This window comes from Cygnus atratus, chromosome 2 (genome assembly GCF_013377495.2).
Source record: "Cygnus atratus isolate AKBS03 ecotype Queensland, Australia chromosome 2, CAtr_DNAZoo_HiC_assembly, whole genome shotgun sequence".
NCBI classification, from domain to species: domain Eukaryota; kingdom Metazoa; phylum Chordata; class Aves; order Anseriformes; family Anatidae; genus Cygnus; species Cygnus atratus.
In genome coordinates, this window is record NC_066363.1 from 10091824 (window position 1) to 10104017 (window position 12194).

Here is a 12194-nt window from a genome sequence, read left to right on the forward strand (position 1 = left end):
TTTCAAGAATAGAAAATTAGAACACACAGCATAAAGCAATTTGTCTTTCAATATAATTGCGTGTGTAGGTTTATCTTGTTTGTAAAGCTTGAAGGCCAAGGGTTCACAAACAGATGTATTTTAGGTAAATAAAGTATACACTGTAAAAAGAAAACAACAAAGCTAATATTTTGTAGCCTTTGGGGAAAAATACAAAAACTTTCCCTCCTGTCTTCTTTAAAAACAATTAAGAAAAAGTCTAGCACTAATATGAACGAAAGGAAAATAAGGATAGCTATCTTTTGCTGCACATTATTCTTAGAATTAATACCTGGTATGTTAACATTGCTTTCCGTTAATACATTATGGATTTCTGTTCTTCCTTGAGCATCTCCTTTCTTCATTTGTGCTTCCATTTTTTCTTCTCCGGTTTTTCCAGCACTCTCTTCCGTTTCTTCCTGAATGCCAGCAGTCTGAATTGCATTGGCAATAGTATCAGCAATCTCATCCAGTTCCGCTGAGCTGAGATTCTCCACATTCACCTGGTGTTTCTCTAGGTCCTTCAATACATCTTTAATTAGTGTTTCTGGATGACAAAACAACATAAGCACAAGATTTAGCTGCATACAAGAAGTATATGTGCTTGTATCAGTATCTTTCATTCTTTTCTGAAAGGTATCTTTTCCTTAACAAAGATTGTCTTTTTTTCAAAAGTTCAGTTGTAAGGGACCTACAAAGATCATCTGGCTCAACTGCCTGACCAAAGTTAACCAAACGTTAAAGCATAGTATTGAGGGCATTATCCAAATGCATCCTGAACACTGACAAACTTGGGGCATCAACCACCTCCCTAGGAAGGCTGTTCCAGTGTTTGACCACCCTCACAGCAAAGAACTTTTTCCTAAAGTCCAACCTGATAAAGGGGAAAATATTATCAGAAGGGTTAAAGAAAAGGTTTTGCCTCTCATAGCACTAGGAAAGAAGAAGTAGTAAAAGGCTCTTCTGCTCCAAGGAAAAGGCAGCAGGACATCTGTGATTAATTATTTGTCATTGGGAAAAGAGGCTGAGATGTTGGACACCTCTGTTTTGTTTGCTTGTTTGTTTTTGTTTTGTTTTGTTTTGATCCCACAGTGTTAGAATCATAGAGTCATCTACTTTTAAACACACCTGTGACTGTTAATAAAGTTGTGTCAGACTGTGACAGCCAATGGAGATTATGGTACCCCACTGAAATAGTAGAGTGTTTTGTACAGGAAAACAAGTGTTCAGTAATGAGACTCAAAGACTTAATCTCACAATCTGTGTCAAACTCTACAGGCCAAGATGTTTAGGACTAAAATTTGGTGGAAGCTAACAGCAAATGCTGAATATTTTCCTTTCTACTTTTTATTGTACTGTATCCATCCCCTATATAACAAAATATAGTACATACATAATGACTAAATGCTTTAATTTAGAAAGATAATCTGCAAGATAAAATTGATCTAAACTGCAAAAAAAAGTTTTCACCAGACCTGATCAAACTGAATTCAAGAAACTTTTTCAAGAAGCACACCAGCTGTCTAGAAGATGGTCATTAGGAAAGGGTGCATAGCAGAAATGCAGGAAATTAAGCTGTAGGGTATACCAGCACTGCCAGATTACTACAGAAGTCTTGTTTCTGCTTAGGTATCACTTGTGTTCTTTTTTTATATAGAACTATTGACCAATAACATGACAGAAAAACCTAAATTATTGAAGCAGAGCTAATAAAGTCAGCAAAGAGAAGACAGAATACATGTCGGTTCAAAATCAAAACTAAAACTTTTCAACTAAATGTATAAAGACACATTGCAAGGCACATCACAGTAGGAAAAAGTATTCTTGGAATACTTTTTGATTACCTGACATCACTGCATCTACAAAAGAATGAAAACCACCATGATTTCAGTGACTATGTTTTTCAAGAGCTTGTATCCATTTATCCATTAATATGAATAAGCCATGATGTACAGCAGTAAAAAATCTATGAATTAAATTTTGAAGGTTTTTGCAAACATCTGCAATAATATTTAGAATTGTTAACGACCATATTTAGTGCAGATGAGGAATCTACCTCTGTATTTTTGAACTCCTTTGAAAATGTGGTATGGTCATGCAAAATGTGTATGCCAAGAGTGAGAGACTTCTAAGAAAACACATCATTCATTAATGTCATTTTCTTCATACACAAACATACACAAATATCATACCCAAAACAGCTGATTAGAGTTCCAAACGTGAGTTTCCCACAAGCCAGATGCATTTCCTAACTGTTGAATAATTCTGACTGCTTTAGGGTCCCTCACCTTTTTGAAGCACTTTTGATTTGTTCAGCTTCAGAACAGAAACTACATTTCTTTCCCCTTGCATTAGAATCCCTGTTTTCTAGCCATAACACATTGAGAAAAATGTCAATCTGGTTCTGTGGCTTTCAAGCTATTAGTAAACATCTTACCTAGAAATTAGATTTATGAAAACAGTTTCAAAAACACTTACATGTGTTTAAACACTTGAAGTACTTCAGTGTTTAGTAATACTATAAATTTTTTAGTAAAATACATAGGGAGACGTTTCCAGCAAATTTGAGCAAATAGAACACAATGAAAGCAATTGTGTCATTGAGTAAAAGTTGTATAAACTATGTTCATTCATTCAAGATAAACAAGCCAGATCAAAGTACAGGAATTCTGTAAGAGATTCAAGTCTAAAGAAGCTCGTAATTCTGATTTGAAAAATCAGCAATGTGGGGTTTCCAAACAGAAAGAAAGTTTTGAGCCTCAGAAAAATAATTTGCTCCTGCATTTGCCTGTCAAGTTCTATTCAAGCTAGGTTCTGGCCATTACATCAATATTTTAAGACAAATCTTAAAACAGAATTATGTTCAGTTAATATACATTCAAAATAGCTCTATTAAGGTGGGACTACATGGATTTTTGTTTCATTTGTTTTGCAACCAGCTGACAAGACCAACTACTGAGCTACTCAACAACAGACAGTCAACATAGCCTTGTAATTTCCATTCCATTTCATTTTTTCAAAATCTACTTTTCTTTGTATCTATTACCTTCACCAAGTCTTACCTCTCCAGCCCACTTGCACAGGTTCATATTCAATAACCTCAAACAAAATGGAAATGGAAGAACAGGGAGCAATCACACGAGAAAATGAATGGCCATAGGCCATACTCCTGTTACTACTATCAGGCTCACTGCGGGTCCTTCTGTTTCATTAAACAGACCTGTTACAGATGAGCCTCCTGCTCCTCTGATGCTGCTGTTCCTGCTCTGGTCAATGCTACCTGGTCACAGCTCATCAAAAGAACAACTCTTAAATACGAACTTTTGCTGGTGTGAGTAAAACTTAGGCATCACGTGCTGAACAACTACAAGTTTGACAAAAAATGCCAAGGAGCAAAGGCAGTAACCAAAGGTACTAAATATGAGGGAGTAGCATCATGTGTTCAGTATAATAGGAGAAACAGTCACCACAATGCCTTTAACAGCCTGATGAAATGGAGGTCTACATAAAGAGTCTTGCTAACTTCATGAAATTATGGATATGCTGTTAATATATGTCCATGCTAAATATGGACATTTCCATTCTTATTATGGCATTTGTTTATTCTTGCAGATCATTTGCAAATGATTGGACAAGGCTGATACACAAATAAATATAAATGCATCTTTTTAAAAACACCCTTGGATAATTTAAAAGAATTATTATGAATTTCCTAAAATCAGAAAATATTGTTGTAGAAAGATCAAAAAGAAGTGTGATACTGCAATGGGACAGCAGTTAAAGAGCACATGTACTTGAATACACGTATGCCTGTGTACAGCCTTTATACTCTCCCTCAAACCACTTTGAAAAAGAGTCAGCAATGCTCAGCCATGTTTCACAGGACTTATACTGCAATACAGATTTCTGCTTTAGCTCCAGCTTCTGAATTGAAGGAGGCACATTGTGTTTCGTAGTTACTATGGAACTGTGATGACCTTAAAAGCACATATATCATAGATGATATAATTTTTAATATCAGTTTCACCAGTTGAATTCCCTCTAGTAGGTAACAATAGCAGCTTAGCAAGGGAAAACAGCTTTTTATTGTAGAGCACATATATCATGGTCCATACGTCACTGATGCAACTGCCAAAGCCAGTTTGCTCAACAACAAGTGGTGTGGCAGCAGTAACTTTGCTGAAATCGTAATGCATCCCTTCCTCCTCAGGATGAGCAGTCCCACATAGTGGACTGTCCTTTTCTAACCAATCATAACACCACATATCAGCTGTCCTCAGCAGTTGGGAATCACCCAGACAAGACAGATCTGCAAGACAGAGAACATACACAAATATTCGTGCTCCATAAAACATCTGAATTACTAATTTTGTGACCTTAACAAAGCAATGGAGAGAGATATATTCTGTAATATTTAATGCACTGAAAATGAGTAGACTAGAACAAATCACTTAAAACTGAGCCAAATTCTAAATACTGCTAGTGCAGAAAGCAGATTAATGATTCCCCTATTGCACTGTGACTACAAAGGCAGCACCCACACATATCACACTACTCCTAGAGGTAATAGTTTCCAAATGTGATAAAAAATAGCTCCACATTTCCTTCTCTTGTATTCCTCCCTCAGGGTGCCTTGTTAGCTAATTTACCTGCCACTGTTTCACCATGATTCTCAGTGCTAATCTGCTCAGTACCTTCTGGATTGTTCTGCCAGTTAATTTACTTTGTCTAATCCTGTATTAGATGCAGCACAGAACTGAGCTCGTGTGACTGCCCTGCATACTTTCCAGTTTTTGAACAGTTCTGTGGTTTAGATAATGCAAGAGAGAAACAACTGACAAATATACAAAAATCCTGAAGCACCAGAGAGACTGGAGAAGGACTAAAAGCAGAAAGTGATCTTAAAGTCAGCCTGGCAAATTTGAATCCAAACCATCATCATTCCAACAGACAGCACTTCAGACCATGAAGACAATGTTATCTGTCCTCACTACTTCCTTAAGAGACTATTAAGTGGCTCAAAAATACAAAGGAATCCATATAATTTCCTACTCAAATGATCATAATTTTATATCTATGCAACATTTAAAAGCTAATGCAACGGAAGAAGTTCCTACAGGGCACGTTATGTATGTGAAGTCAAAGCAGCACAACCCAATGAATTGTGAAACATGTTATTCCCTCTAAGTGTTAAGCATTTTTTTCCCAGTTGGCTCCTACCAGGAAAGGTGAAGTGGAACAGCTGGAGGATAATGAAACCAGCATGTGCCTAGTTTGTTTTGAGTCTAGCAACAAAATTGTCTAACCTGTGCATGAGACTTACAGTGCCACCTGGATTTGATTTTACATTATAGTTCGTTCTTTGAAACCTATTATCTCTGGGCACCATACCAAGAATGCTTTCACTTCTGAGCATCCTTTAGATTGCAAGCATTATCTTTCCTCTGCTGCAACTTTGATGTTTTTGTGTGTTCTGGTTTTGGTTTTGTTGATTTAAAAAATAAAAATAAATAAATAAAAACAAACAAAAAACATGGAAAGGGAAAGAAAAAGGGAAAGAAGGGGAAGGGGAAGGGGAAGGGGAAGGGGAAGGGGAAGGGGAAGGGGAAGGGGAAGGGGAAGGGGAAGGGGAAGGGGAAGGGGAAGGGGAAGGGGAAGGCAAGGCAGAAGAAAAAGGAAAGAAGAGAAAAGAAAGGAGAGAAAAGATAAAAGAAAAACAACCAAAAAAATCACACCCACAAATCAAAGAATCTTAAACTTTATGGATGATATTAACTACAGAGGGGACTCAAAAAAACCCTCTTATATATCACTAAATATATTGGAATAGTGTTAACTACAGTGTAACAGATGTAACTGCTTGGCAATGGCTGAGAATCAATTCTTTCATTTTTTCAGGCATTTTGGACCACTGGAATAACATCAATAGTTAGGTTAGTTTAGAGAAACAGTAAAGTGAATGAGAGTTTTTTTCTAAACTCTTCTTGATCCCCAGCCATGACATGAAAATCCACCTTGCATTACAAAGCAGCACTTAAAATGCTTCACAGCATCCTATGAGATGTTACACTCCATGTTCATTTAAATATCTGTCAAACTATCACATACAAAAGAAATCAGGATGTTGTCATAGTTAAGTAGCATTAGCAAAAAACAAAAAATAAAAAAAGATGCAAATTCAGCAAATGGGTTGGTCATTATAGATTGTCCAGCCAAATCTAGCTATAAATGCACCTGTTTGGATTACTGCTTTTCCACATAGCCACATAACTGAGAGATTCCTCCCCTTTATATGTTCTGTGCCAAAATTTATGTCAGTGTTAATTTCTGTGTCTAACTTTGAATTTTACCCATGGTCCTTGAATTTCTAGTTAGACACAGAGAAATTGAACAAAACTAGGCATTTCTATATTACCTTTATATAGTGTGGGATGCATGCATAAGAACAGATGTGACAGCAAAGATATACCCATAATTATGTGTTGTTTGTAAAATGCTTTGAAAATATAACGAGTTACATAAATGCTACAGCTTACCAAGTGCCATGTATTTCTGCATGCATATGGAAGGTGGGTTGAAGAATGTGGGTAGATGTTTGCAGGAAAAGAGTAGTTAGGATGGTGAACATTAGTATTCTCAGTATTATGGTAGAAAGATATAAATATGTCAATAGTAAGAGATGTATCTGAATAACTATATATATATTTCAGAAATGTTCAGCGAACACGAGGGAAACGTCAGGTAAGTTAAAATAGATAAATATCAACTTTACCATCCACTACACTCAGAGGGTCCTTTGGTTCATCCTGGGAAGCAGATTTATGATTCAGCTTCTCAGAGGTTGGCCCCAGCACTCCAGACGCAGGCTTTGTCTGGAACGGTTTCTTCATTTTGAAATCTTCTTCTTTTCCTTTGGCAAAAGTTCCATCAAAAGGGCTGACTGGAGAAGAGTAGAATCTATCAGCATAAATGTGAGACCCTTTAGTCCTGCTGTGAGAGCTTTTATCATTGCTTTGTGCTGACAAGTTCTGAGTGATGTACGTATGCAGCGCAGCCATCAGAGTTTTTTGGTCAAGCCCCACTTCTGGCTCTGATGAGAACTTGTCTGGCTGAGGCTGGTTGAAGGTCCTCCCACGGGGATTTTCAGCGTACTGTTGATGGGATGTTGATGTATGGGCCAAAGGAGGTTCTCTTTCCTTGGGTTTTTGCATCATGTAGTACCTAATAGGATCATTATAGATGTAGCTCTGGAGAGAGTAGAAGGTAGAAAGAAAGGCCTGGGTCAGTATTGCTTCGTAACTGTTATTGTTATGCAGGAATCACAGGCATAACACTTTGTGTTTTACCAATCAGGAAAACAAGAATTAGAATCTGTAATGTGTACATAGATTGCAACCCTTAAACTGTTAAGTTTTAAAAGAGGCATTATCACTTTGGTAAAAATCGTGCAAAACAATTTATTAGATTATTAAAAAGTAAGAGAAAGAGATTAGAGAGAGAAAGATAATATTTGAACTTGATGTTAACTATGTATCCACTTTTTGCGTTCAGTTGGACAAAGACAATTCAGTAAAAGCAATTTTCCTTTGTATTTCACTAGACTTCTGAGAATAACTTTTTTTTAGATTACTTACCAAAAACTAGCAAGCAAAAATGAAAATGACTTGTTTTAAAGAACACTGAGAAAATGTAAAAAAAATGTTGTATATAAAAGATACTTTGTTCTATTTTAAATGAAATTGTTCAGTTTTTCACTAAATTAAATTTGTAATCAGGATGTCCATTGAAAGTATAAAGAAACGTAAAAGCAGCCATTAAATAGATTTTGAACTCTTTGATTATATTTAAGTAAAACAACTCAGCAAATTAAACAAAAATGTGTAAGATGGTTCAATTACCCTACAGCCACATTTTAATTTGAATAAATGCTGAAAAAAAAAAAAAAAAGTGGTAAGAGTGGGCTGGCAATAAAGTTTTCTATTCTCAGTTTCAGATTTTCAAAGATGCACCAACAGGAAATCCAAAATTACATCTAAACATCTATTGTTTTCATGGATCACTTTTTGTTGAAGAAATTTAGTTTTGAGGACAAATTCTAAATGCCCCTTAACTACTTTAAACCTTTAAAAAAAAATTAGTATCACATGTACTATAATTTAATCCTAAAATTTTTTTTTTTTTTATGATCGCAACCTGGAAGCAGGATTTTATCTTTTTAACAAACCAGTTTTACCATCCCTGTTGTGTTTTTGTTTTGTTTTGTTTCTGTTTTTGTTTAAATGGTCATACAAACTACACTACAACTTGAGAAGCTTCAGATAGTAATCATTTTGACTCTCAGTGCTGTGAGTTATAGCAGATCTCTGCACTGACAGCAGAATGGTTTGGGACAGACAGCTGCAAAATACATCCACAGAAATGCAGAAACTGCACACCCCAGATGAGAGAAATTAGTAGAATTCAGATAGAAAATTCATCATTTATATATTTCCTATTAGAGTTTTTAAAGGCAAAAAATATAAGGTCATGAAGCTATTCCAGAAATGAATAAAAACTTGTATATTTTATCTAGTTCTTTATTTATGGACAGTAATTTTTCTCTCCATCTGAACATTGCATTTCTTCTGGTAACAGACAGTTGATTTTATAACACCCTCAAGGGTTATCCTCCCCCTGAGAAGTGACTGAAGAGGTTTAATCTATGATTCCGTATCATAATTTGTAGATTTATGTCTCATGCAACTTTTATTACCAAAAAAAAAAAAGGAAAAAAAAAGGCATTTGGCTTCTTTGGCATGTGATTCACCAACACAAGGCTTTTGACCTCTGCTTTAACATGGCATAGCGTGTTTTGTTAATGCCAAGAAATTGGACTAGAGTAAGACAGTGTCAAAGAATATAGCATTAGAGATCAAGCAGCCTCATGTGTGAAATATTTTGATGTCCCCCGGGACCTGTATCAAACAGCAGCACTGTGGCTCTGGTTCAGTGCCCCAGCTGCAGGCAACGCATAGCTCTGCTCAACACCAAGGGGGGAGCCAGTTGTCAGAATACAAGTTGAATGCTATCTACATACTTAATGGCAAATCGTGGATGTGAAAAACTACTAGTCGAGTGTATTTCTCTCTCAGTGTCCACGGGTCTTTGCATGGGGTAATTAACTCTTAATGACACCGCCCAGGAAGAAGTGCAGAGGACAACGCAAAGCAGACCCAGACACACCAGGCACTCTGCAGACATGTGCACTGCATCTCCCTTCCCTACCTCCATGCTCCCTGCCTTGCCCTCTTTTGGAGGACCTTTTGGGGACAAGGGCAGGGAGAACAGGGAAAGAGAGAAACATGACAGAGGGAGAGGATACTCCCCATTCAGCCAGGGAAAGACATTAAATCAGTTTGATCCATCTCGTGTAACTATACGCTAATTTGGATCACTCTGACATACAGCCTCCTCTTTTGCATCTAAAGATTTAACAATAAACCAAATCCTAGGGAGAGCATAGTTGCTAGACACTCTCAACCACTTCTGAAAGATTAGGGTCAGGTGATTTGGGCTGGCTTTTGATGAGCTATTTAACAAGTCTAAATACCCTTTAACAGTAACAGATCTATGATTTTCTGCTCTTGCAGACAAGCACATCTAGAAAGAAAATGCAACACCGAAGGATTGTATACAAATTGCATATAAGTAAGAGCCAGTCCTAGGCTCAGAGCTGCACCTCTGTCAAGAAGGGGCAGCCTCTCGGCAGCTTGACAGGTCACACTTCGGGCAGCAAAGGATGAAATATTAGAAGTTCTAATTAAAGCCTAGCATTGACAGCTCAGCTGTCTTCACGGTGCACTCAGTTACCAGCCCACCCGGTGTAGCTTAGACTGACTTAATTAAGGGTCTCTCACAGCTGTATGGCAATCCTCAACTTGGATGACAAAAAAACAAAAAAACAAAACAAAAAAAAAAACACAAAAAACTTCCTTGCTCCTTGCCATCTCAAAGAAAAGAGCACCAAAAATGTACGTGCCAACAGAAATGTGCAAGATACATATAAAAATGCAGCAACGGATAACTGCAGCCCTAGACTACAAGATTGTAGAACTACGAGATTGCAGAGCTACTAAAAAATACTAAGTATAAAACTGGTTTATACTGAGTAAGGTTAGTATATAATTCCCTATTATTATGAGGAACAAATTTTTAAACAGATAAGGTACTGTTCAATTATCTCATGTCATTGATATAACATCTTTAAAAATTACTCTGAATTGCTAAAACACTCATTTAAAAAAAATATTTCTCTATCTGCAAAAGATTTTCCTCTCATTCACCACCTTTCAAATAAGTTACCTCAATAATTCACACATTATCAAAAAAAAAACCACTAACCTTTCTGAAGATAGAATTGTTAGGGCAATGTCTTCTATAGTTTAGGTATGTAGGTAACTGACATTTTCTGTATGAAAGTTCACAGAAGGGCACATTAAATTACACCTTGCAAATGCATTCTGCAAGTCTACAAACTATACTTTTTGTTTCACAAAAAAAATAAATAAATAAAGAGGGGGAAGGATGAGATACGTACATCACAAGGTATAGATAAATACTATGCAATTTATCCACCAAGGAGCAGACAGATTTGAATGTCTGGCCCAAGAGCAGAAGGAATGGAATTAAACTTATGACAAAATAGTTCATTTCTTGAGAATACATTTGCTCAATGTTATAGGGAAATAGGCTAACAAAAATTATTTAGCAATGCAGAAGGAAAATATGTCCCTCCCTCAATTTCATTTAGCCTTTTCTCTTTGTTTTCTGTTTGTTGTTGTTGTTTGTTTGTTGTTTGTTTTTTCAGATATTAATTCATGTTTGCTGCCACCCAAACTTGGTTGGACTATAACTCCACCTACATTATTTTATTTACTGTGTCTATGTGAGATAGTGACATTACGCTCCCTAAAATTAGAAAACACAACAAACACTAGCACCAAGCCTTCCCTCATCAACTGTGAGCTAAAATAAAAGTTTCCAAGGGCTACCAAAAATAAAATGATCTCATACTTTAACTCATTGTGTGGAGGGAAAGGAGTTTAGCTTTTTCTGTCGGAAGCAGTCTAGGTACTTTGCAAACCGCACACACTTGCCTCATTTCAACCTGCTACATGGGAACTTGCACGTACTCATGTGAACCCCGATCTCACCACCAGCACAGCAGAACCAGCCAATTGCTAGACCAAAGTGTGAGCTGCGAGTTCATACACCTCCATTTACCTTTGCCTTGAGAGAAGTTCAGCCAACAAAATATGAGGGCTGTATCGGTGTTGTGGAGTGGATCACAGTGCAAAAGTCATTGGATAGCATCACTGCTAAAGCAGCCAGTTGTGCACAGCCCCACACTAACAAAGCTTTAATTCTTCACTGTTCCCAGGCAGTGCTGCACTGTCAGGAGGATACCTTAGCAGGCTTCAAGCTAGCTGAAGGGGAAATCTCTGCTTTACAAGCCTCTGTGCGCTGTAGACATGATGTTACACACTCTGCACCAAATTCATTGTTAGGTTTGTCTGAAAATAACAGGTAAGCCCGATGAAAAAATTCAATTTTCTGAGAAATAGTGGAACAAAAGCCTTCTCTACCAACTGATAATGGCCTTTTTGCATACAGTAGAGAGTGATATTATATCATGCAAGAAATCACTGGGGGAGGGGGAGAAATAAAAAGAACTAGGAAGACTAATACATAACCCGGATACCAATAAAGAGGCCAAACAACCAGTGCCTCCTGCAGCAACGGTACAGTACCAGGCCTATGGTCTTCCGACAGATTCACAAGCTTAAGGGGCCATTACAGTCATCTCATATGACCTATTATTTCACTAATAATTTTCTGTAGCTATCTCATATTTTCTCCCTGAGAATTACAACAGCTTTGAAACTATTTAAGGACTACATCAGAGAAGTAAAGATGGCAAAGATTGTTAATTAACATCCTGTAGTTTGCAGTGTCAAAAGCCTGATCAAGCAAAAGGGCTTCTCAGAATCTCCTTTGGTCAAAACAAGTGATGACTTTGCTTCCTAATTCTGGTTGTGAAACCGCAATGTAACAGAATTGTCTGGGGCCTGACTGTACAGCATTCAATAATCTACATTGCAGCAATTTCAGTTGACAGAGATTTGATTGCGAGCAGT

The 12194-nt window shown here is 37.0% G+C and overlaps 1 protein-coding gene across 1 annotated transcript in view; it reads right to left on the minus strand.

Annotated features, from left to right (window-relative positions):
* Nucleotides 1–12194, minus strand: part of PTPRN2 (protein tyrosine phosphatase receptor type N2) — a 485563-nt gene that overhangs the window by 397533 nt on the left and 75836 nt on the right. Inside the window, exons 5-6 of the mRNA XM_050709300.1 lie at nt 6784–7265; nt 311–567 (exon numbers count right to left, since the gene is read on the minus strand). Of these exons, the coding sequence (XP_050565257.1) occupies nt 311–567; nt 6784–7265 (739 nt within the window). The remainder of the gene's footprint in view (nt 1–310; nt 568–6783; nt 7266–12194) is intronic.